At 40.3% G+C, this 27,610-nt stretch overlaps 1 protein-coding gene across 2 annotated transcripts in view; it reads left to right on the forward strand.

Moving 5' to 3' along the window:
- TUSC3 (tumor suppressor candidate 3) overlaps nucleotides 1-27,610 on the forward strand; it is a 317,666-nt gene that overhangs the window by 274,322 nt on the left and 15,734 nt on the right. The window contains exons 8-9 of one of the 2 annotated variants that reach the window (XM_090035996.1): nucleotides 16,510-16,584; nucleotides 20,471-20,561. The exons of the other annotated variant lie outside the window; for it this stretch is intronic. Coding sequence (XP_089892122.1) covers nucleotides 16,510-16,584; nucleotides 20,471-20,561 — 166 coding nt within the window. The remainder of the gene's footprint in view (nucleotides 1-16,509; nucleotides 16,585-20,470; nucleotides 20,562-27,610) is intronic. 2 annotated transcript variants of the gene reach the window in all.

A 27,610-nucleotide genomic window follows, 5' to 3' on the forward strand; every position in this document is an offset into this window, starting at 1 on the left:
TGACATTAAATAGATGTAAATCGGAGTAAATATGCCAGTTTCCTTTATAGAGTATAACATTTGCTTTTTTGGATTGTAGTAAGATGAAATATTTCTTGTGCCATATGACTTACAGTCTCTTTGTCATTCTTTATTGTTGTTCTAAAACATTATTTGAATGTAATTACATTTCAAGGTATATACAGTGAACAAAATCAAAGTATTTTCTCTTGATAGGTTTGGAGATGTTTATCTTTTATACTGCAGTAGCCTGGTTGGCATCATATGCAATAAGCTTATTTAAGCACTCCCCTTACGTCTTTTATGCATGACCTTAAACTTATCTCTAAAGAATGACACCAAGCTTTTCTATGCATGTCACCTGAACACTTAAAAGAATTTTTGTGGGGAAGAGTTCTACTACACAAATTACCTTCATATAGTCCCACTCATACATGTTGTGTCTGCCATGAAGACAAACATGTTGTGTCTGCCAGGAAGCAATATAATTCGTCTCACTGAATATTCAGTACCTGGTACAGTGGCTTCTAGTTGCAGTGTCTGGGCACTATCCTGTGAGATAAAAGAAACCCAGGTAAATCCTTAACTGTGGGCACTTTAACAGCAATTCCATAAAGAAAATGGCTAAGTGACTCTTAAAAACCTTAAATGGTGTTGCCATTCAACAATATGCGACTTTATTAGTGACATTTTATAGATGCTTTCTAACATTTCAAATATGTTTTTAAAAGTGCATCTAATATCAGATCAGTTGTAAAACAGGCTAACTGATTAGCTAATTCACTGTGAACCACTGACCTGATTTATGTTTGTAATTTATTTCCTTCAAGTATCTGAGTTCAGAGGCAGCATCTGGTTTTCAAGAAGATTCTGATTTTTCAGTTTTCCAGCTGTGTTAGCTGAAGTACAAAGGGGTCACGTGTCTTGCCCATTGTTATACAGTGAATCAACAGCTCTAACAGGATTCTTCTGTTTTTTAACTACATGATCAGTAAGGTTGGTATTTGCACCATTGTTACTATATTGTAGGTTATTCCTTTTTAACATCTGCCAATGTCTTTCACTGCTATAAATATCATTAAATTATTGCAAGGAAGAAGGTCAAGTTCAACCAAGTCAATGTGAAATCATTATGTTAAGTGAGATATCTAGATTTACTTTAACACCAAAAATAAAGTTAAAGAAAAGCTTTGCTTTTAGAATCATAGTAGACTCTGCAACATTTTAATCAATTTTGTTCATCCTATATTTCTTAGAGGAGGATCACAGTTTGTAACCCATTCTTATTTTTGGCCAGCTTGCACTCCAGTCTTGCATACATCTAATATATCACTGCTGTGCTTGATGCCAGAGGCAGCAGAAATAAAATATCTAGAAATAGTAATAATGAATTAGTAATAATAAATTGTGTAATGTCTGTAACATGGGTTAATGTCAACTTAGAGTTGAACTTGATTTTCTCACACAAATTAAAAGTGGTTTTCTACATGTGTAACTCTGTGGGTACTCAGAACTTCAGACAGACATTCATGGATAAAAATTTCAATTCTACAAGATCTTTTCCAGATCTGTTTAAATTGGCTTTTACATTTTTTAATGTAGTCTTGATTTTCCGTATACAAAATAATAAATAGTGTAGGTAATTATCCTTCATGGTTTAATATAATAGCATTAACATTTATAATTTTATAATATGATGTTGTTAGCTAAAAAAATCACTTTAAAAATCAATTATTACTTTTACAAAGTGTCAGTTCTTGTGACATAACAGGGCTTTTGTTTAAAAATACATATTAACATAAAACTTCAAAACTGGATCTAAATTATTATTACAAAAGAATAGCTGGAAAGAGAAAGTTCACCACTACCTATTTACAGAAATTATTTGCTAAACCTGGGTGGGATTTCTGTGTGGCCAAAACTTTTTAAACACTGAATAGCATTCATAGAATCATAAGAAAGGACCATGGGACCTTATGAGGTCATCTAGTCCAGCCTCCTACTCAAGGGGGCTGGACTAGATGACTCAGTCATCTCTGACTCAATCGTCCCTGACAAAACCATCCTGGCCAGGCCTCTGTATAACCTGCTGTTGATGGGGATATATAGGTACCCTGCAGGGGCACTGCCAGGCTGAGAGGGCCTATTTAGCACAAAGGCTGTTTGAGACTAGTGGGGTTCAGGGGAGATCTGTTGAGGAATTCCTCAGCCCAGGAGGGCCAAGGCTTGTTACTTGGAGCAATGCTTTTTAACATCTTCATCAATGATCTAAACGTTGGGGTGAAAATCACACTGGCACAGTTCTCCAACGACACTAAGCTGTGAGTAATTGTGGCCACACAGGGTAGGCAGATGATAATCCAGGTGGATCTAGACAGATTAGTTAGATGGGCAGGCCAGAACCAGATGCTGTTCAACACTGAGAAGTGTAAAATGTGATGCTACAGTTAGCAGAGCAAACAATATATTGGCAGGCATCAACCGATGCATCTCAAGCAAAATTAGGGAAGTTATTCTCCTTTCCTACTCTTATTGGTGAAGCCAAAACTGGAATACTGCATCCAGTTCTGGGTGACACAATTCAAGAAGGATATGGAGAAGCTTGAGAGAGTCCAGAGAAGAACCGCTCATATGATTAGAGGCCTGAAGAGCAAGCCATATGAGGAAAGGCTGACAAATATGGGAGCGTTTGGCCTGGAAAAGAAAAGACTTCAGGGGGATTTGGTGGCAGCTTACAAATATATCAGGGGTGAGCATCAGGGGCTACACAAACAACTATTTACTAAAGCACCCCAGTCAAAAACTAGAACCAGTGGTCATAAACTCCTAGAAGGTTTCAGACTGGGTATAAGGAAAAACTTCTCCATAATTCAAAGATTTCATAGATTTCTAGGGTTGGAAGGAACCTCATAAGATCGAGTCTGACCCCCTTTCCATGGGCAGAAAAGAGTGCTGGTGTCAGATGACCCCAGCCAGGTGTTTGTCCAGTCTCCTCTTAAAAACTTCTAAGGTAGAGGAGGGCACCACCTCCCTTGGAAAACCATTCTAGATTCTGTTAACCCTTACCATAAAGAAGTTCTTACTAATGTCTAATCTGAATCTGCTGTCTGTCAGTTTGTGGCCACTGTTTCTAGTTACTTCAAGGAGCACCTTGGTAAATAAAGTACCTTCTATTCCTTGCTGCCCCTCCTCCCCTTGACAAATTTATAGATGGCCACCAGATCCCCTTTCAGCCTTCTCTTATGGAGGCTGAAGAGATCCAGGTCCCTCAATCTCTCCTCGTAGGTCCTTTGCTGCAGGCCCCTAACCATACAAGTGGCCCTCCTCTGGACCCTCTCAAGGTTCATCCCTCTTGAAGTGTGACACCCAAAACTAGGTGCAGTTCTCCAGCTGAGAGCTTACCAATGCAACATATAGGGGAAGTGTCACCAACTTGCACCTGTATGTGATGCACCTACTAATGTACAATAGAGTGCAGTTAGCTTTCTTGATCACTTTGTCACATTATCAACTGATATTCATCTTTGAATTAACTATGTTTCCAAAATCTGTATGGGTGTTGGTGATTTCTTTTCCCTAGGTGCAGCACTCTGCACTTACATTTGTTGAACTGCACCCTGTTTTATTCTGCCCACCTTTTCAGCCTATCCAAATCTGCCTGGATCCATTCTGTACCCTCCAGTGTGTCTAACTTGCCCCATAATTTGGTGTTATTCACAAATTTGGACAGTGTGCTCTCCACGCCCTCATCCAAATCACTGATGAAGATATGGAACAGCACTGGCCCGAGGACTGATCCCTGGGGGATGCTGCCCACATCTTTCCAGGTCGATACTGATCTGTCCAACACCACTCTCTGGGTGTGTCCCATTAGCCAATTTGCCTCTCACCTAACTGTGTAATCATCTAAGTTACAGCCACTTCATTTTTTTTTATAAGAATGGGATGTGACACCATATTAAAAACTTTTTTGAAATCCAAGTATAAGACATCCACCTTGACTCATAAAAAGAAACAAGGTTAGTCAGGCAAGATCTGCCTGCTATGATTTGGTGTTGGTTGCCCTTTAGCATTGCTTTTCCTGCTGGACTCCCACAAATATGATCCTTAATTTTTTCTAAGGTTTTCCCGAGGATAGAGGTGAGACTAACCCATCTATAGTTACCCGGGTCCTACCTCTTCCCCCTTTTGAAGATAGGGACCACACTGGTCCTTTTCCAGTCCTCTGGTACCTGTCCTGAGCTCCATGAGTGGTCAAACAGTCTTGCCAGTGGTTCTGCTATGACACTGGCTAATTCCCTCAGCACCGTTGGGTGAAAATCATCTGGGCCTGCTAACTTGAACACATCAAGCCCCTCCAAGTGCCCCTTCACTAGGTCAGTGCTAACCATTGGTGGGCCGGTGACACTCTTATGCCTGTCTACAGTCCAGTTTGGAGATATGCCTATTAGGGCTGTGCAGAGCTTTAGCCCTGGATTCAATTTGGCTGAGATTCGGCCTGATTTGGTGGCCAAATCCTTGAATCCAAATCAAATCAGAGAACCCTTTAATCTCTCAGAATAGAATCGGAAACCTCCGAATCGATTCAGAGAGATTTGGAAAGATGCAGTGATGTGGACATAGCCACAGCTTTAAATGTTTTTTTCTACATATCTCTAGGTAGCAAGCAGCTCATGAACACTGCGATGCTGGGGTGCATGGAGTGTCCCACAGAAGCATGGGGGGCTCCCCAGTGTGCTCAGGAACAGACCTAGAAGTGGACCAGAAGCACCTTTACCTCAGCAACTGGTGCCTCCTGGGTCTGGGTGGGGGCACCCAGGGTCTCCCCGTGGCCGGTCACTGAGCCGGGGGAGCATGGGGGGGCCCTCAGCATGCTCCCTGGCAGACCCAGAAGTGGACCAGAAGCACTTCCGGTTCACTTCTGGGCTCATTGCCAAGCACGCGGAGAGCCACCCCCCACACTCCTGTGGACGCTCCATGCACCCCAGTATCTCAGCATTCACAAGCTGCACTGGTTCCACGAGGTATGTAGAAAAAATATTTCTGTCTATGTCCAAGCCACGGATTCTCCAAATCGGCATCAAAGCTTCAGATTCAGATTCGGTCAAATTGAATTGGGAACAGTGATTGGAATTAACGTATCGAATCACTGTCCCTGATTGAGGCTGAATCCTAATCAAATAGGGCCCACTTTACACATCCCTAATGTCTATATCCATACTCAGGAATACTGATGCAAAGAAATCATTGAAGAGCTCAGCTTTGTCCCTCTTATGTGTCACTAATTGCCCTAGCCTCTCCTGTAGAGGTCCTATATTACCATGTGCCTTCTTTTTGCTCCCTATATACCCAAAAAGGGACTTTTTGTTGTCTTTAATATTTGTAGCCAATATGAATTCCATTGCTGCCTTGGCCTTTCGAATTGACTCCCTCCAATCATGAACCAAGCAGATATATTCCTTGTTAGTGGCCATCCCCTGCTTCCATAGTCTGTATGCCTCTTTTTTCATTCCTAGGCTTTACTGGATTTCCCTGTTCAGCCGTGATGGTTGTTTGACCCCTCTTCTGACTCTTAACGATAACCTCCAGAGTGTCTATCGCTCCACCCAACTTGGTGTCATGCAGAAATTTGCTGAGCATGCACTCGGTCCTATTTTCCAAATTATTTATGAGAATAATGTGGAACTCCGCTTGATACTTCCTCCTAAATAAACATTAAGCCATTGATTTAAAATCTGATATTAATCTGATTTAACTTTTGTCTATTTATTAAAATCCAGGAACTATCCAAATGTGATAATCACATTTTTCTTTGTCTCTCACTACAAGCCAGAGGTCATTAAGAAATACTGAGTTTAAATGAATTCAGCCAATCTTTTGGACTAACTGCTCACATATTGATTAGTTTAATATAGCCTGAGTAGGTGCATACCTGTGTGTAGTAATTTTAGGACTCCCTGGTTTTTCTGTTAATACAGTAGTCATTGTGTTAACCAAATAATAAAACTAAGCACATATGTTAAAGTTGCAAGAACAAGTATCTTTACAGTTCTTTTAAGAGTCTCAAATGCAGGATCTAACAGGATACCAGATATATCAATGCTGAAGAGTCAGTAGCTGTGAAAAAAAGATTGTTATGATACCCTTTTGAATCATTGATAGAATAGGTCAGTTGCTAAACATTAGAATTCCCTAGTAATCTGCATTTTTAAAAGTGAATAATTAAAATATTATTACATCACAGGATAGCTCTGGGCATTATCCTGGAAGAGGTGATGATATCACTATGTCAGTCCTGTAATTTTTATATCCCAAATCTGCATTTACCTGTCAAAGTCATAGTTCATTATATGCTCAGCTTCATGATTAAATCTTGGATTTGTCCATTGTTGTCATACAACATATAATTGAAATGAACTACTATAAAAGGATTGTCATTGTGATCACTGATGCCATGAAGGTTGATTAGAAGAAGACCTCAGTAAGTTTAGGAAATACTGATGTTTTTCAAGGTTACCTGCGTATTACTAAGATTTGCAAGTAATTATACCAGTTTATGTAATTTCTGTCCCTAGCCAAAAGGATATGAAGACTACCAAACTGATTTCACATAGGTCATCAAATATCAGTCGACTTAAAACATTTTTTCAGTAACTTTTTATCTAGGCTGCTGTGAAGGAGTGAGAAAAAACCCTTCTAAGCTCACAGCAGGGAGAAACTTACTGACCCCACTGGAGCCAACTACGATGACTGACTGGCAGCCAGCACAGTTCATCAGCAGCTACTCAACCAAGATTGGCCCTACCTCAGGCAGTGCAAGTATCCACTGCCAGGGCCAGAGGGAGAAACAGACAGATGCCAAAGGAGTACAGGGAGCCTGGAGCGCCGAGGCACCGGTGCTGATTTCTGGGTTGCAGAGAACCGACAGAACTAACCCTTGGCAGCCCAGAGGGGCTCCATTTATTTAAAGTGGCACTGCAAAGACCACAACAGCAGGAACATGAGGGAGCACTGGCAGGTAGATGTGCCGAAGGAAAACAGTGAACTGGGAAAGCCAGCAGCACTCCGAGCAGGTTTTGCTTTCTGGTTGTTTTTTCTTTTACCTTACTGGGTCTCAGAACCCAGGAAGCTGGGCTGCAGCCCTAGGAAAATGGGTAGGATTGAACCAATGCCAGCTTAGTCACATTGACAGGGGAGCCAACTTGAGGCTCACCAAGGAGCTGAGTTGATAAGGGCAGGTGGATGTACTGGCCACACCTGGGAAGATGGCAGGTGTCACTGAAGCTTTAATGACAGATGCCAAAGCATCCAAGGCTGGAAAAGCCCAATCTGGGATGAAGGGAGCCAGGAAGTCCTGTATATTTCCTTTTGGTTCCTTTTATTTCTTTCAAAGAGCTGATCACTTAAGAAAGACTTGCAGCCCTAAGGACTGGATTATCTTGGGGCTAGTGGTCACAGTTTGCAGTAACAATAACCCTACTGGCCAAGACTTACCTGAGTTCTTTTTCACCATTTGTGTTGTCCTCCATTTCTCCTCCATGGATTGTGTCATGACCAACTGAACAGACAGCCATTTCAGTCACAATCTCCATAAACCAGGCCTGAGATGAGTGGGGGTCTGCAAGGGTGAAGAACAAAAGAAGAACACTCATTGAGAACCAAAGGGGCAACATATGCTGTAACCACAGCATGGCATTGGACAGGGTGTAGGGAAGGTTGAAGTCCCATAGAAGAAGCAGACCCAGCTCATGCAGCAGAAGCAGAAGCAGACCATCTCCCAACTAAGAAATTCAACATCAGGACATGGCAGATAAGAATTGGGTGATCTCCTCTAGGTGCTAGAACTGGATGAGCTTGCTTCCCCCACGGCCATCAAGCCCCACAACAGCTTGAAAGTAGGAAAATATAAATATAATTTCATCAAGACTCTGCCCTTCTTGGGCATTTTGGCTGAAATTAATAATGATGAAATTTTCTAATAGACCATGCCAATATAAACTAGCCCTTACCTACTACTAATAGTTTTAATACAGTTTGAAGATACTAGAGTTCTGTGTTCACTCTTGCCATTTGTGGATTCTGATTTTGTAGGCTGTAAGAATTAATTATAATAATTGTAATTATAATAATAATTGTAATTAATTGTAATATATAGTACTTTCCCCTCCTCGCTTGAATTTTGCAGTTACCCCGTTTATTGTTATCGTGGGATAAAACTACTCTTTTTCCAGTATCACCTTTTTCGAACCATTTTCCAGTACTCTGGATGAATAGTATGTGTTGTCAGTTGCTGTGAACAACTGAGCAGATTCTGTCACTGAGAATAGGAAAGAATTTAATAATTCACCAAATTAAAAGCATTCCAAATTAGAAATGAGGAGAGGAAATGATTAAACTGTATATTATGTGCAAGATTCATTGTATAGAGGTACATTTATCTGAAACCATGACAATGGGAATTTGGAATGCTTGCTAGCCATATCTATATTCTGGCAATATTAGACGAGTGAAACATTTCTATAACGCACAGTGAAGGAAATTCAAGAATAACTATAAAATGAAACTCAAAATGTCATCTCACTGCTTCAAACAGAAAACTTAGACGTAGACACTATACTGACAAAATTTTAATTATTTTATATGATAAGAAAATTACGTTGTAGAAAAGAGTTTTGACTGAATTGACATACTTCTTTATGATGCATCCAAATAAAAAACAAGATGACACAGAAAATAATGGAAATAGAAGCTAAATATTCCTTAATATGAAGATGATGGTAGAACTGAAGCCACAATTCAATATGGTTGATTTTTACCTTTAATGCCATGGAGTTAAAGTAAACGATGTGCCCCAAGCTAAATTGTGGCAATGTGAAGCTAGTGTCATTTGGAGGTAAAAGCCAACCAAATGAAGCTGAAATTCGGCAATGTTGACTGTACCTGAAAGGCAGCAGCCAAAGCAAAAATGTAACCATGTGAGTGAAGCTTAAAAGGCAATGATGTGACTCTGAGAAAATAAAGTGTAATAAGGCTGGCCGAAGATCCCTAGCAAAAGAACTCTTCTGTCATCTCATCACCCTAAAGGAATTCCTGTTTGCAAAAAAGTGAGCTCTCTTTGTATGAAACAAACTCTTCTTCCTAACTGTATAAAACTGGATTAAAACATAAGGTCAGGCAAGAAAACAGAAGCTCTGGTACAGAATGACTGTGTGCCAATAGACGTATGACATGTAGACAATGTAGATATTGTTGAAGTCACCATGTATGACTTCACTAGATAGAAAAGGAGGTGCATGGGTTGCCATAATGGGTAGTTCTTTTTTTCAAAATCAAAATGTTGATTCATAAGGTGAGTTTCCTTTTCTTGCTGTCTGGAACCTAGACAGAGCATCAGTGCTTTCTGGGGCTTTTGACCAATTACCCCCAAACCTTTATCAGTTTTTCTGCTGAAGCTAATTTTAAAGATAAAAGAATACCATTGCCATTGTTATATCCTTAGCTGTGGCTGGTTAAACAGATATCCTTTCGAAAACTGATGCTAGAGTTGCAAAAATACTATGAGTCTTTCCCCTTGTTTAATAATAATAATAAAAAACCCACCTTTTTCTTCTGGTCCCTTTTCTTCAGTCTTTCATGGCTTATTCTACAGTGTACTCTAAAAACTAAGGTATAAAATTATTTAAGTCTCTTTTCAATATCCTTTTCATTCTATTGTGCTCAGACTATAGCTTCAAAGGTATACATCTCTGAAAGCTATGGGTTCAGAAAAGTCCAAATAAGAATACTTTTGCTATCCCGTTTAATTAACACAGCTTTGATTAACACTATATTCCAGGATCCTTTTTAAAAATATCAAAAACTGGAGCAGCCAAAATATTGAGGGGGTTGTTTGTCATATGAAGTTTTTTCCTTTTTTTTTCCTTAAAATAACTTTCTTGTACATTCCATTTCATGTTCCATATTGTAGAAGTGACGACTGATAGCATTACCAGTTGCAATGAGCCTTTTCAGCATCATTTATAAGAAATCAAAAGCTTCAGTGTCTCTAGCACTGGGTCAAGTAGACTCAGAGGACTAAGTTATAAAATGAGAAGTTATGAGTAAGATATGAGTAGGAGAGTTTTATTTTGGTTTCTCTTTATATGTTTCCTTTTCTTTTGGGTCCTTTAAAAAACAGTTATAAGTGAGAAATAAAATCTGAGCCACTTATCTCACTCTTATTGCTGTCAGTATGAAATATAAGATTTCACACAATACGAGTTCTTTGCTTGCTTGCTTTACACAAAGAGGTGAGGTAAGATAAGAATAGAGCATTTGTATCTGTGAATTTCTGGGCTTTTCCCAGCTTCAGTCATAGCTTGGACATGAGTTCAGCCTAATTTTGCTATTTAGATCCTTAGAATTAATAATGGTTACAAAACAAAAAGCTAGGCAGTGGTTCTAAGATTTCCTTTGAAACAGCACATTCTGCTTCCTTAGAAAGAGTTGATTAAGCTTAAAATTTGGAAAACTTTACATATTTGCTGTTTTTAAATACATTTCCTTTATCTGTATGATGAGATTATGTATTGGCCATGTATTTCCTTTACAGAAATCTAATTCTGCTTTGCTCATTGGTCCTGAAAGCAATTGGCCATTACATTTACACATATGAAATAAACACAGCCAAGTGATACGTTATATATTTTCCCCTTCACTAATAACACTGATGCTATTGACATTGCAATAACATGTGAAATTTATTAGTCCTCAGGGCTTGCTAAAATTTGCTTTATACCATGAATTGCTGGTTGCTTTTTTACACAATACTTAAGCAGTATTCTGTAATTCTGACTTCCATTCTTAACTCTTCATTGTTGTTTTTTTTGCTACTGGCCCCAAATGAGCAAAACCCATAACCAGCACTTACATTTAAGCACATTGTTAACATGTCCATTCAATTAAAGCAGTTAAGTTTGTGTGTATATCCCATTGTAGTCAAGTATGGTTGTCACAAACCCCACCATATTTTGGGGTGTTCATGGGATATCATGATTTTTTGTTTGTTTTACTGATGGTATATGTGGTCCCAGTGAAAAGCCAGCGTTATACTGTATTCATTTATGTCACTTTTATTTTTGAAAGGGTTATTATGTTCTGCTGTCTGTATGCATCTTTGTGATTTTGGACATGGTTTAGTCAAAGAAATTGAGGGTTGTATACATAAGGAAAAGGGAGTAGGCAAATTGTTAAGTATCTCTTGACATTGTGTTACTAGGTCAAGAACAATTGCTACCCCCAAAACACAGGCAGAAGGGACTATTGTTTGGATGCGCACTCAAGATATTGTCTTCCTATAATGAAAAAATCAACCCCTCCATAGCAGAGACATCTCAGAGTAATGGGCTATTAGCTGGAGGAATTCTAGATGCCCCAGGAAAGAGAGACATTTCTGGAGGATTCTGAAACTCATGAGCAATAAAAACAGTGCTGATAGTGGGGAAAGAGGGTGGTAGCTTGGAGTTATTTAGGGGTTTCCTATGACATAGTCCTGCTTGTTGGGAAACTCCAGGTCACCAGTGGTCAGGGCTGGCAGGATGAACAGGAAAGCTGATTTCTGGAAAAATTGGAAAAGTGTCAGAGATGCTAAACTATAGGCAGATAAGAGGGTAATACTCTTTTCTTGTCTGGAAAAAAACCCAATCTTTTACAACCCAAAGGGAAGATACATGAAGCTGGCAGAGATTCCCTTGCTACAGCTATGATGTCTCATATAAGGGTAGCGGAACTGAGGTTTGCAGGATAAGGAATTATCTATGGGCAACCTTGGCCTGTTCCTTTGGCCAAGCAACATAAAACTGGGGAGAAACCCAGGGCTCAGGGGATACCCTGTGGACAGATGTGTGACAACAGTAACAGGTATTTTTTGAGAGAGAGAGATGTGCGCGTGCACACACACATACACACACACACACATGCGCGCACACACATATATAAAGCTTAGTTCAATGTAGATAATTGATGAGGATGAGTCTGGTCATTAAAAGATTCCTTAAAGGTTTTTCAAGCTTCTGTAATGTAATGCTGAATTCAGATACCGTTTATAGAAGTGGCATGTTTGAAATATCTATTCTTCATTTACAACTCTGGATCTGAAGAAAATTTTTCTTTCTTTAATTTTGTGGTTCTTTTCTCTCAGATCAACCCCTGGAATTCTTCCAGTAACAAGATTGGGTTTTTTTCCAGACAAGAAAGATACTGATCTTACATTCTTTTTCACCCTCATTAGAGCTGTAAGTATGTCTGATTGTTGGGTTAGGCTTCCAGGTATATCTGAGCCTTGGATGCACATTATATTTGTAGGACTACAGTCATAGGATTATAGGAAAGTAGGGCTGGAAGGGACTGTTAGACTCCAACTCCATGTGGTGCCCAACGACTAGGGAAACAATGTTCCAATTGTTCGTGGATCCTGTTACTCATTAGCCAGAGCAAACAGGGAGCAAACACTAGCACGCATTGCTTACAACAGCTTTATTCAGAATGGAGACAGCTTCAGGCAAAGGTCCCTCAGACACAGCCCGTGAGCCTACCACAAACAATAGTTCCTGCCATATTTATACACCTTTGGTCAATGCTCGTTAACATTTACTCCACCTTTGCCCCTCCTTTGGTTCCACCCATATTTCCTCCCATTTCAAGCTCTGCCTCTCTTTACTGTTTACTTCATTAACATGGAATTCATTTCATTCATTTATATGACTTTTTGCTATGAGCTCATGTCTAAGACCTTGATTTCACTTCTTTGGTCAATGGGCAGTCTTTGACCAAAACCTGGAAGCTTCTGGAGGCTTCTTCACCAATCACCATTCACCTTTTCACATATGTTTATCTTGGATCTTATTACCAGTTACATGTTGTTTTTCACATTCCAGTCTGTTTTTCTGTCCCATGTTGTACCATGTCCACATCCGCTAGACCCCTATATCTTGTCTTGTTCCTTACTGTAGCTGGTTCACATCACACAGACTTACTTGCTGCTTTTTCCAGAAAATGGTTGTCACAATTAAAATGGTTACTTAGCATAAGCAAATGGCTCGTTTAGTGTAAGCATTCATAAGATTTTACAACACTACTATATGGTTAGAATACTACTTGCCTAAGCATCTCGCAATGTTACTCTTAAAATATCATTTTGCCTTGTGGTCAGCAGCTTTTGCAGGGCCACAGATTAAATCCTTGTTTCAGCTACAAAGCCAGTGCTCCCCAAGGTCCAAATACAGTCACCCTAGCAGGGACCTCGTGAGGTCATCCAGTCAGACTCCTGCTTAAGGCAGGATCATCCCTGACTAAACCACCATAGCCAATTGTCTGTCCAACCTGGTCTTGAAAATTTTCCAGTAATGGAGATTTGACAGCTTCCAAATCTTAGTCACAAAGTTCTTCCTAATATCCCACCAAAATTTCCTCTACTGCAGCTTGAGGCCTTTGTTCCTAGTCCTGTGTCCTGTGACCATAGAGAGTAGTCCATCTCCATCCTTCTATAAACTGAAGGGCAGCACGACCCACAAGTGTGGTGCCGGGACTACAGCAGGCAGAAGTGGCCGCACCAGGCAGGAGAGACTCCAGGAGAGCCCTAAAGGGGTACAGCCGGGGCGGGCATCACCGCCAAGTTCCGAGGCAGTGGAGGAGGGACCGGGAAAGCAAGGGGCCAAGGACAGACCAGGAGGGAACTGTAAAGGATGTAAAATAGGCTGCTCAGCAAGGGGAGTAGCTGAGCAGGTAGCTTTTTCCTTTTGAAGTTTGAGTTATTGGGTAACCCTGGCTGAAGGAGCAGAGCTGGGGCAATGCCCTTATAAAGTAAGGTTAATGGTGTCTCGGTGAGACCAGAGTCTGTACGGGAAGTCCCGCTCGGTGCAGGTTGGGGAGTAGGCTAGGAGGTCCATAGGTCGAGCTTGCTGGTGAGCACCACGACAGGGGTAATGGCCATTTAGGGGCAGACCAGAGGGTATCATTCTACGGCTGGGGAACAAGGACCAACAAAGGAAGGATGCACTAAAGGTGGCATGAGGTCGGGGTGCAGGGGGGGTGGAGCCCCATGAAGTGACTGTCGGGGGATCCTGGGCCATGGAGTGTACCGCAAACTGACACTTAACACTGAGGAACCCAAGTCGTGGCGGGTGAGAGAGAGGTCGGGGGCACGGGGAAAAGAGAACTGCTCCGACACCTAAGAAATCCCCACAGGTATGTGACATCTACCTACAGGACCAGAACTGCCTGAGAGCGGGTGATCAAAGCCCGGCGGTCACAGTCGCCCTTTAGGTTCTGAAGAAGGTTGTCAGATTCCCCCCTCCTCAGTCTCCTCTTCTGGAAACTATATAATCCTTGTTCCTTCAGCCTTTCCTCTCTGCTAGACTGTCTCCAATTTGTCCACATCTTTCATGAAGAGGCAGGTCCATGCTGGAGAGAGTATTCCAGATGAGGCCTCCCCAGCACCAAATAAAGAAGAATCACTTCCCTTGATTTGCAAGTGACACTCTTGTTAACACAACTTGGTATGTTATTGGCTTTTTTTGTCATCAAGAACACACTGTTGGCTTATATTCAGGTTATGGCCCACTGTAGACCCCGGGTTCTTTTCTACAAAAATGTAGTGTGAAATGCATGTTTCTTCACAGTCCCCTTCCTCGAGTCAGCTGAAAGGCACACTCTCCAGCTGGGCATAATAGGAACTTCTCTTTCACTCCCCTTGTTCCCACAGCAGAAGCAACAGCGCAGCAGCAGCAGCTGTTCACCAGGGTAGCTCTGCAACAACTGCCCACAGAAAGCAAAGCTGTAGCGCTTCTCTCCACTGGCTGTCAGGGAGCCCGCCACTCTTCCCCTCTCCTTGTAGTGGAGAGAGAGCGTAAAGTATTCTCGGATGCTGACAGTTTGAGAGACGTATAACTCATGTACTAGTCACATAACTGTCTTTACTTTGCATGTAGCACTACAAAATCCTGTGCTTTAGAGAAGTTCCTGTTTCAAACATTAACTTTTTTGTAAGAGATCTCCCATTCTGTGATAGATCCACCACCTGTGCAGCATTGCAAATAGCTTGAATGTACAGATGCTTACTTTTTGCCATGCTATAAAGGCGTATGTAGCACTACAAAAGTATTGTGTTTCCACAGCCCCAGATATGGTCACACATTTTGCAATCCCAATCAATCTACTGTAATATTTGTTTTGATGACGTGGTTCCAGTAGCCATTTTCAAGAACCTAACATCAATGCAAGAAGGTATTTTGGCAAGAAACAGGGAAGCATCAGAAAACACAGACCCTGTAGTAATGTCCTCTCCAGAAATGATCTCTTGAATACATGGTACTTGTAGAAACAATTATAGAGCACTGAGGCATGGAAGATCTCACAGGGAGAGGGGAATTGTAAATGGTTAGGGGAGTGTTATGCAGTTATGTGGGAACAGATGTTAAAATACTCTTGCCTGTATTTTGGAATGAAAGTGTAATAGATGAAAGACAAAGTAAATTGTAGCATGATGATATACAGTTGTTATACCAGCAACCTTGCTAAAGATTTGTAACTTAAAAATGAAAGTAAATGTAAGACCTTTGCAGAAGAGGCCATATTATTAAAAATATCACTGGCTATCTAGCCTGCTAGTGAAGTTCTTATTTCTTCAAATACATATATTCAACATAACTCCCTCAATGCACTCCATCTTTCAGTGTGGCATTCATGCATGCCTCCTGTTCAGAACAGATGTTAAGTACAGTAGTAACTGTTCCTTTCCACTGATATAGTTTCAAACAATTAAGTGAATGGTTTAGGATCATGCTAAATTAGTTAAATTGTTTTATCATTATGTGCTTGTTTGCATTTGTAAAGCTCATAATTAGACACTAAAAACAGGAAGTGACTGAAGACGTTGCCTTCACTAAAATTGTTCTCAGCCAAATAAAATATTAACCACTGTTTCAGCATAGCAGGAAAAGCTACTGTTTGTCTGAAAGCACTAAAGTAAATGATGCGTTCTAACTGCTTCAGTTTGCATCAGTTAATCAGTGTATTAATAGAACTGTCTGCTTGCGTTCTGCACGTGTCTCCTGGAAGTGTTCATTAAGCATTATCACAATTATTTGGCTTTCATGATTTCACATAGCTTTGCTCAGAGGATTTTCCCCCTGTATTTTCATGACCGACCATCAAAACATCATGGGGGTCCACTTTTAACACATGTGAACTTGTATTTCTTTTTTAAAACTGCTTTGAATTATTTAATGCTGAATGTTGCTTACTTCAATAAAACCCGGAAGAATCCTAAATGAAGATTACATAAGGAAAATTATCACTACATTTAAACGTTTATCTCTCCACAGCTTTTAATACATTGGCAGACAATAAATTATAGTATAGAGCGTTCATGACATTTTTGTTTTATTTAAAGTGAAAATATTCATTTCTAGATGCACTTTCATGATTTTGAGGCATCCACGTTTTTCAGTTTCCTTGACAACAGCTATAAAGATGCTGCTATCACTATGGGAATGGTTCTCCTAAATGAAGCTGCTACTTCCAAAGGAGATGTTGGAAAAAGGAGAAGTAAGTTATTTTGTAAACTAGCAGAATCTTTGCATTTCATTTATTAAAGGTATTTTGAGAAATATAAATAGAATTAACACTCAAGAGTAAATATCTTCAAAAGCCTAGCTTCAGATTTTGTGCTAGTATAACTGTGTGCACTTTTTGTGTTCTGATTTTACTTTTTTTTTCTTTCTAACCAAATGAGTTCTATCTGTTCAATCCCCATTTGTGAAATCCTAAAGAGGTGTTATACATATGCCATTTCCCATTTGGGACTATCTATACCTCCATGATTCCATCAGCAATAATGGGTTTGCATGACTAATTATTAATCATGGTCACCGGCACAGAGAAAGGAAGACAAGATGATGGCTGCCCCCTTCTCCCTCTGCTGCTGATTGGCCAGAGGGCTGCCCATCATGCAGCCACAGCCCTTGCTGCCAATTAGTGGAACTGCATGAACAGCAGCCCTCTTTGCCAATTAGTGGTGAAGAGTGGGGCCATCTGACGAGCAGCCCTCTCGGCCAGTCTGTGGCAAGGAGTGGGGGACCACTGCTGGGGCCCTTTGGGCAATCAGTGATGTGGGTGGCCTTGCCACAAAAAACCAGAGCAATGGCAGCAGGCACCACAACGGACCCATAAAATTGCCTGTCTGCCTCCTCAATTTCAGTAGGTCTTTATTGATAGGTTATTGATATGTCAGCCTGAAGCCCCTATCTGCCAATGATCTAGATGTAAAGCTCCAAGATCAACATCTAGTGGCAGTCCAACCTGACCCTGAAATCACTGCTAAACTGCTTCTGAGTCCAACTAGCAGCTGGTCCCACTGTATTCTGTAGCATCTCCCTTTGACTTCAGTGGTAAAAGGTTAAATAGGGGTCAGCAACATTTTCAGCTGGAGTGCCGAAAACAGCCCACCTTGACCCATACCTTGACTTGGCTTGCCAGGAGTAGATGACAGGTGAGCTGCAAGGGGCCAATCCTCATTGCTGGCAGTAGATGCCTGTAGGCCAATGACAGGGGATGGGCCAGGGTTGTGCTACCCAGCCCCTTCCCTGCCGTGCAACCCAAGGTGTGTTTGTAGCTACTGCTGGCCATGGACCCTGGGCTGCTTGCAGCAGGTGGCATACAGGCTACAAATAGCTGTACCGGGGTCTCCTCCCTGCCATCCACCTGGAGGTGTGTGGGTGCACCTGCCATGATCAGCAAGCTGTGGGGGGCTGAGGGGGCTTTGCAAATCTTGTTGCAGTGGCTTACAGCCCTCTGGCCACCTGCCATAGCCAGCCGGAGCTGTGGTTTGGCCCCTGCTGCCTGCCACAGAGCCTGGGCTGCTCACAGCAGGCAGTGAGGAGGCTGGAAACAGCTGCACTGAGGTCTGGCCCGGTTCATTGCTGGCAGCAGTTGAAATGTGCGACTCAAGGCAGGTGGCGGAAGAGGGACCAGGATTGCACTGCTCTGGCCCCTTCCCAGCTGTACGCCCCAAGGTGTGTGTGCTGCCATCACCAGCCATGGAGTTGAGCCAAGGCTCTATACTCCGGTGCAATGGTTGCAGCCTCTCAGCTGCCTGCCGCAGCTAGCTCAGGCTCTGAGCATCTTCTGCCTGCCACAGAGCCTGGGCTACTTGCAGCCTCCCCACCACCAGGGTCCATGACTGGCAGCAGCTGTCCAGAGCCTGGGCCCGCTGTGGCATGCTGAGCAAAATGGCCTCACGTGCCAGTGGTTGCCGACCCCTGGATTAGACCTATCCATTAATTATTTCTCTCCTTAGGCTTGATGTTTAAGTCCAAAGGAATCATTATATGTATTTCAACTGGAATTGGATTAGAATCTTTACTCCAGTAGGGGTGATGGTAGTCTGTGGCAGAACTGCTGTTACATAAATTATATAATACCCTAATAACTTTACAAGAATTTATAAATGCCATCTGCTGAACATAAATTGTTTTTATTAACTAGAACTATGAACCTGAATTGAGAATGTCTCTGTCACCTTCCTATCTTGTTTTAAATGGAAAAAGGTTTTTAAATTTCATTGACAGTTGCCTTAAGTTTGTTGCCTAGTGCCATGTTACAGCATACCTATGTGCCATGATTATGTTGTATTATGCTAAGTTAGTTCAAATCATGTTGGTTAATTTAGTTTAGGTAACTTGATTTATGAAAGGGAGAAAAGCAGGCAGGCAGGCAACTCTATTTTCTTTATTTGCTTTTAGTTCAAACAGACCCAAGTAGCTATGCCTGGAAGAAATCAACTAATGCCACAGTCAAATTAACGAGAAAACATAATCTGATCACCAAAATTATAAATTGTTTTTTCAAAGAACGAGTTTCATTTAAATCTCTTTAAAAGGAACTACCAAATAATTTGCTGCTCTTAAAACTTGTAGCATGCCCAGTTAGAGGAGGGAAGGGTTGATGACCTAAAAATAGCTCAGTCAGTCAGGGGTAGGAATAGCAAAGCCCTGGGGCTAGGGTAAGTGGCTAGGCTTTTCCAACTTCTGGGCTGCGCTGTGAACACATATAAGCCTTTACAAGAACGGGTTAAACCTTTCTCAGTCTAAATTTGTTCCCTTCCTGGAGTGACCTAAGTATAACACTGTAGGTACCCTAAATATCCTCGTATCTTTTGGTGTGTTTCCAGTTTAGGGTCTGATCTTGATAACTGCTGTTAAAAAAAAAATAGAAATAATCCTAAAAGTAGCAGCCAGAAGCCACAAATCCCACCTTTCTGGGGGAAATCCCTTCTTATTGGCCTATAGAATAGAACCAGGTTCCACACCCCACTCCCCCTTACTTGCTTTCCTCTGGCCCCACAGGTCTTGCACTTCCAGCTGCCTAGTCAATAGGCCAGCATCAAGAGGAAGGATAGAATATGCTCTCAGAGCTGCCTAGCACATGTCCTGGTGATCAGGGCAAATTCCTAGGAAGTGGGAGATGTGGGTTTAAGGCCTCTCAATCCAAAAGTGGCCTATTCAGGTACCAATTTCTTCGGCAAATACTCTAAGCACTAAACTACTGTATTGAGCAAAAGATAGCTGCACACTCCTCATTTTATTTCACTAATACTGTGTCAGTTAGACATTTTAGTTCAAATTGGCACTTCTTTTCTGAATTATCTGGATCCTGATATGATGAAACACCTCCCTTACAGCTATATCCCTAACCTTGGAAAGGGAGGATAGGTTCAAGTACACCATTTTACTTACCTACAGCTGGCCAGTAGGAAAGCTAACTCCCTACTGAACAAATAGGCAATCTGGATACAAAGCCTAGGCATCTAAACCTGCAAATTTGAGTTGCCTGCCTAAGGTGTGATACTTAAATTTCAGGTGATATAATGTCTAAAATAATGTTTAGAAGTTGATTCAAATCTGGTCTTTGCTATAAAATTCTTCTTTACTGTTAAGAACCAAAGGAGGCAACAATTAAATTGCCTTCACTGCTATTTTACTATAGGTAGTTGAACGGTGAGAACATGACACCATTCAAAGGACATTATTCTAAGTGTAATTTCTTTTTCAGAGAGAGTGAACAAGACCTGAAATTACATTGACTGAAATGTATAATTTACAAAGATTATTAAATCCACTATCACCAGAAAGGTGTTTGCATCTGCAAACATTTTGTACAAGTTGCAAATTACTGTTCCTTTTTCCATTGATAATATGTTCATACTGACAAGCTATTTAATAACTGGAAAAAAATATTATTCCCATGTGAGCTTTTGATATCCTGTTTGAAGGTACAGAGCATCAGGTGACAATACAGATAGCAAAACTTAGGTATTTAACTATGTCAAATTTCTTTGTGAATGATTGACATAAATAATATTTTTCTTAGGAGAGATTCTAGATGTTAATCTTTTTTATGTGTCTTTCTGCACAAGTAATTTTTTTTTCCCCAGTAATATGCCTTGTAGGACTGGGTCTGGTGGTTTTCTTCTTCAGCTTCCTGCTGTCAATATTCCGCTCCAAATACCATGGCTATCCATATAGGTAATCTTTTATTATATTAAATTCTAACTTTTGAATTTTCTGTTGATTTTCTCAGGATACAAGGTGAGTGGTCTGTCTCAAAAGTTTTGAGCTGGTAGGTTACCATGACTGCTGCTGCTGTAGACCCTGGCTCGCTTGCCTGGTTGGTTTGGTCAGCACCTTTTCTTTTGCCAGTCTTTCTCAGGTTATATAGACCTGCATGGCCCTCTCATCTTCTAGTGTTATTCCTGTATATTATAGATAATCTCAGGAATCTGTGAAAAGCTAAGAGGGAGACAGGAATTAGGAGGAAGACAAACTGTGGGGAGTAGAAGGGAGGAAGGACACAAAAGGGAAAGAACTTGGAGCAGAGTCTCATATGATTAATTTTGGAGTCTGTTCTGGTATAGTGATGCTCCGGCATGCCTTTAGGAGCAATGAAATTTAGCTGTTAAATGACATAGTGAGTTTGTGGTTGTTAGGCAAAGGACACCATTCCTAAAATAAGGTAGATCATTGCTAACCTTTCTTCTTCATGAATATTCAGTCATTTATTCTCCTTTAAAGTCTTTTTAAGGGTGTCTAAAAGAGTTTACGTGGGGAATAGTTTGTGCTCTCATTATTTTGTTCACCAGTTGAACCTAATGTCTAGCACATCATTAAATTATTTTCTTTATTGGCTCCATGGAAGGTGAAGCTCTTGAAGTGGAAGTTGCTGAGGTTTGCTATGGCCATTAATTTCTGTTGCTCAACCTTATACCAGCCCCCTGAAAAGTTCTGTCTGCTCTACAGATGAGCTTTACCTGTAGTCATTATAATGGATGAATCACCCTGTCAAAATACTCTGTAAGAAACTTCACATATCATATGAACTAAATCCACAAATACTTCAAATCTGAATATACTACCTCTGATGGGTGGAGTTTTTCCCCACCTTTTGGGACATGAAAATACCACTAGTGCTGCATTTGTATGAAAGCTTCAAAATGATAGAAGAGTGGGTGGATAATAGCATACATTCTAGAAATAAGTATCAAAACAACTTTTTAGATGTGAGCTCTTAACTGAAATGGGAACAAAGCTTGGTTGTCACTTTTTAAGGAGACTACAATTTGTATATATCAGTGCAACTGATTTTCAGTTTATTATGTTTTATTAGCTTTTTATTCTAATAATAAGAAAGGATATATATTAATCTGTATTGCATGCTTAAATGTTAATTATTCTTGGTAATTTTGTTAAAAAGCTATTTCAGCTGAAAAAGCTTAAAGTCTGATTAATGTGCACTTCAGCTATGTCAGCAAGGTTAGCTTCATTATATCACCTTTCTTCAAAATCATTAGCAAATCTGAGGGTGCCAAGAGTTCTGGCATCCGACAATGCATTGCAAAAGAACCTATAGGGTGCTAAAAGGTGAATTGGAGGACATGGGCATGTCTTACCCACAGTGCAGCACTGCTTTTGATAACACTTTTGTTGTGAGGATGGTTCTGCGTTGGTAAAGCCTGTCAACTGTGTATGTGCTTGAAGGAAATTTACAATACCAGCAACCAATACTAACAAAACTTTCTATTGACTATGTAGCCCTAGTCCTTATCTGGCTGCTAGGAAAGATACATCCATGGCACAAAAAAATATATATTTTGTTTGTTGACATTATTTCTACAGTGGAGCAAAGCTGTCATTTGGGGCCATCATCTCAAAAATGGCAATTTCTCAGGTACTTGGAGACAATACTGTGTAGGGATTGTAAAATCACAGGCCATGTTTAAAAAGTACAAAACAAGAAGATGCTCTGTTTTCTCTGGTCCTGTATTGTCCTTTTAAGCCTCTTTTCAGCTGAGTTAAGTACGACATGCCATTCTTACTGCTGAAAAAAATGTTTCTCTTAAAAAATTAAGATTGATAATGATGATGATGACGACTAATGATTTCAATTATAGCTTTGTGTGTATTAGTTTGTATTTGTTTTGAAATGACTTCATTTTGAACCTCAAAGGGTTAAGCTAACCATACAAAAAGTGCAGGAGTAATAAAATATTGCTGTCTCCCTATAACTAGTATTGTAACCACCTTCCTCAAAATACATTTTTACCATAGACTTAGGCTCCCGGGTCCTCACACTAGATAACGTTTACAAAAATCATGTTAGTTTCACTTTTGCTAGCAAATACCTCCAGGTTAGCTGCTCTAGTGTGGGCATTCACCCCCAAAATGGAGCAGAAGTACTCTTCATATCTAAACCTTCCTCACATTGTATCATTGTAATTATCATCAAGCTTGATAGCTTAGCTTCATGTCAGAAACAGATCCAGTCCAATAAACACTAGTAAAAAAACAATAATTTGTAAACAAGATTTGTGGAAGTAGGGTAACATGTGCTGAATAATATCACTCCTGTATGATCAGCAGTTGGTGTAACCCTTCCTTTTCTTAGCTTTGTCTGTTCATAGTGTGAGCTGTGTCACATGGGGGCCTTGCTACTCACCTGTCTAACACATCTGGCATACTTCAGTGTAATCTAATAAACAGCAGTTAATAAGACAAAATAACCATGTTTTGAGATATTCTGAAGACCTTTCTTTTACATTCTTGCTTGAAGTAAGGCCATAAATCACAAGTCAGTATTTTTGCTAATTACAGGGTTGGGTTTTTTCCCTATTATGTAGCGTGGTCTTATATATTTGTGTAGCTGTGTCTACTGCATTAACCTAATAATCTATTCTGGCAATAAAAAAAGTTCTTAACTGTAATGTCTTAGGGCAACTTACATGAATATTTGCACCTAGAGGGAGAACTAAAAAAATATTTTCACATCCTTTTTGCAGTAACAAAGAGCATGATTAATGTCATTCATTATTTCCAGATTATTAAAATTGTGTTGTTCCGTCCATTTTAGACAATTTCTAGCCCTATCTGTGAATCAGAAAAATAGCATAAATTAATTAAAATAGATTTTGGAAGAAACATGAAAAATAAATTTGTTATAGAATCGTCATGAAGATTATTATTTTTCATGAAGATTTTGAAAGACAGCATCATCTCCCTTTTAAGTAACTTAACATTAAAAGTAATTCCTATCACTGAGATCTAAAGGAGAGGACATAGTATTTTGAAAAAGGGAAGGGATAACCTTCAGAATTACAAGTTAACAAGCCTTGTATCAAAATCATGAGTTATGCTTGACTAGGCTTCAGTACCTCGGAGCAGGGCCTGAGGATTACAGTAGACCATGGGCTGATTATGAGCCAATAGTGTGCCTTGCTGCAAAAAGTGCAAATACTGGCATCACTTGCAAATCAAAAAAAAAGTGACTGTTCTAGTTTTGGGCCCCACAATTCAAGAAGAACGTGGGCAGATTAGAACAAATCCAGCACAAAGGGCATCCATACAATTACTGGGTGTCTGGTCTAATGCATGCTAATTAGCATGTTTTGGAGCAGATTCAATTGATCGAGTCTGCTGAAATATATTAATTAATGTGCTCCAGTAGCCTCTGTGTCATGTCTGTTTAGTGTCCCTGTGCTTCAAAATGGCGGCAGAAACACTTAAACTGAAGCTTGTCTAAGAAGCTTTTTAGTTCAGGCACCCCTAATGCCGTTTTGAAGCACAGGACACTGAATACATGTGATGCTGTGAGTGCTTTAATTACAGCAGTTCTTGGAGCTGCTCTAATTAAAGCAACACCCTCCACCCTGGAGCATGTGTATAGATGTCCAGAGTGACAAAAATAACTAGAAACCTGAAAAGCACAGTCTGAGAAGAGAAGATATAGGCAGGGGATTTGATAAAAGTCTCCAAATACCTGTTGGGCAATTATAGAGTGGATATAGATGGACTTTTCTTTGTGGCTGTAGGGGATAGAACTAGAAGCAATAACCTTAAGCTGCAGCAGAGGAAATTTTGATTGGCTATTAGGAAGAATTTTCTGACTATGAGAATTGTCAAGCATCGGAACAGACTCCCTAGAAAAGTTGTAGAATCTCCCTCCCTGAAAATTTTCAAGACCAGATTGGGCAGACACTTGGCTTGCGTAGTTTAGTCATGGAAGATCCTACTTTGACCCAGGAGGCTGGACTACATGAGCTTGTGAGGTCCTTTCCACCTTTCCTATGATCCAAAAAACTTGTTAAAACTATAGTTAAAAAGTAGAATTGCAAAATGCCTGGACTATTAACATGAGAAGGACATGAACAAGGAAAAATTATATCTTTGTGACCTACTAGAAGCCTTTGTCAATAAAGCTGTTCATCATAAGAAGAATTCACTGCAGTTTATCTGGGGATTTTCCCAAGCCTTTGGTGAAGTTCATCATGCAAATAGAGGAGTAAAGTGGGTAAAGAGTGAAATTGATGGTGGCAGTTCTGCAATACAAGGATGACAGTCTTCCACTAAACAGGGAAGTCATCGGTGAGTCTGTACATGACAGGAGGCTTATCCGAGATCCGTATATTTGACTGTAGATGTGGCACATAGTTCTAGGAGGGAAGAGGAGATCCTGGTGATATTGGGTCACAGCTCTTCTCTTTCATCTATCTGGCTCCACAATGAGGTGAATTTACATGGCAAGATTAATGGTTTGTTATACATCCTGGCACCATTGGGAATAATTCAGTGCTTGCATCTTCCAGGTGTTGATATAAATATTGCATTTCTCTAGATTGGCCTTCTAGGTGTCCATAAATCTCTTCTTTTGTCCACCTCTAAAACAGTGACAATTGGTGAGTTGGGAGTATAAAAAGGAGTGAAGTACTGTCATGAATTTAGCCCCTTCCTTCTTTTAGTACTCCTTTGAACAAGTAACAATCTTAAATCTTTCTCACACATATATCAGTAAAAGCACATTTCTCACATAGCAACCAGTCCCTTTCTGACCTCACTATCCTCACGTGCAAGGGATATCAAGCTTCTTTTTTCTGTTGTTTATTTCCTACCCTTGGGAATTTCCCCTCCCGCCCCCAATTTCACAGCTCTGTCTCCTCTTAACAACTGCTGTGCTTGCTTCCCTCCGCAGACCTAATGAAAAATGCTTTGCATTCAAAAGTTTGCCTAATTTTATCTGAACCATACAATTGGTCCAATAAAAGATAATCATCCAAAAAAATCCTTCCCTGGCAGCCCAGTAGTCACACTGCAGGCTCTTTGCTTCCCTGAACTTCCTTACAAACAAACCTGGGAGATAAAGCGAAGCTTTTTATATCACATCTCATGGGAAATCGTTAACCAGCTACAGAGAATGGGGATCAATGCTAAAATCATAAGGGCTGCTTACAGATGTTTAAAAAAAAGGTACTTTAAACTCAGTGCAATCCTGTGCCAAGTCCAACACATGCCCAGAAGACTCGGTACGTTATTTGGACCTGGCTCACCCACCGTCTGTATTGATCAGGCATTTTAGCGAGGCTTTTTTGGTGCTTTTATCTAATAATTGATTGAATCAGCTATAAGATAAAAGTGCCAAAAAGCCCTGCAGAAGTGCCCGATCTATACAGATGCTGTGGAGCTGGGTCCAACTAGCACTATGCTTCTCCCCGTAAAGCATGGAATTGGGGGTGGGGGGCGGAGGTGGGAGGGAGGTTAATCTCTTTAAGCAGCCAAAGTAAATAAAAATTTAGCTTAACAAGAAACTAAAACAAGTTATGTTAAGAGATGAGTTATCCAAGTAGTATTTTTGTAAAAATTACTCTTATTACCTTTCCCACTTTACCTTTTTTTCAGTGACCTTTTTCCTGGAGTTAGATGTGTCTTTATAAATTTGTAGAAGGCAGTAAGATGAGATTGTCAATATTGAAGAGGGCTGGATTTATTATACAGGAAGAGTTAGGTAATTTTACAGGTTGGAGCATTGTAACTGAAATGAAGTTAAAAATAATTTACATTGGGATGAACAAGTCCTTACCTATAAGATGGAGGCAGACTGGCGACAACTGAGAAAGAGAGTATTAGTCGATTTTAGGGTGCAGCTGTTTAAGAGTTTAATGTAACCTATCATGTATTAGATGAGATTTATTCAGTATAGATCAGATGACCGAGTACTATTGTATAAGGCATTGGTAAGAATGCTATGTTCAATATTTAGAATACCATATGGACTTTATAATTTTTATCATATTTACCAGTCTTCAAAGAAGGTAAATAAAACTGAAAGAAGTTCAAGAAGGACCACTAAAATGATGAATAGAAAGTGGGATCTTTTATGATGAAAGGAGATTGTCTTGTTTAGCTTAACCACATGGAATATGATCACTTTCTTGTGCATTTATAGCATAAATATTAGGGAAGGAAAGGAGTTTTCTAGTTTGAAAAACACTGACACAAGATCAAATGGCTACGAAGTGGCTATTCATGGCTATTTAGATTGGAAATTTAATTATTTGTAAATATCAAGGGAATGATGTTTTGGAATAGTTTTCCAAGCAAAGTAGTGGCAAATGTGAACTGGATTAGTTTATGATGGTGTGAACAGGACTGGGAGTTCTGGCTCAACTGTGCATGTGATCATGTATTCACAATCTCTGTATGGGGTATAGAGGAAACAGCTGTAATGTGGTAGGTATCTGGTAATTCCATTGGGGGACTAGATAATCATGATCATTAGTATGATCCAGATAGAGTTCCCCACTCCCTCCCCCCATAAATGTAATTGCCTCCTGGGTAAGGGATCATGTGCATCTTCCTCTGATGTAATGAGAGTTTGTCCACAGCTAAGCCTGGGGCTTTTGACTGGGATATGCTGATGCTTCTATCTGGGTATTTTAAGAAAACAGTTTCCTGGATAGAAGGTATTGCTCTTCTGCTGAGTGTCTTGCAAATTAGTGGGGAGGGTTGCTTTCCTTTGTAGAATGGGGTACGGTTGTAGGTTCTGCATGTCTATTAACCAACAGATTCCATGTTGTTTTAGTGGCAGATCTTTGGTGGTGTCTTTATCTTCCCTGTTTTTACCGATGGCGTGTCACAGGCCATACTTGGCATTGTAGCTGTTGTGCTTTGTAGTTGCGTGCAGAGGTTTAAAACAGCAATTTTGGACAATCCTGGATAAATGGTTCCCTGCAAACAGGGGACTGGACTCA

This window comes from Crocodylus siamensis, chromosome 2 (assembly GCF_052110815.1).
Source record: "Crocodylus siamensis isolate JL-2025a chromosome 2, ASM5211081v1, whole genome shotgun sequence".
Lineage (NCBI taxonomy): Eukaryota > Metazoa > Chordata > Crocodylia > Crocodylidae > Crocodylus > Crocodylus siamensis.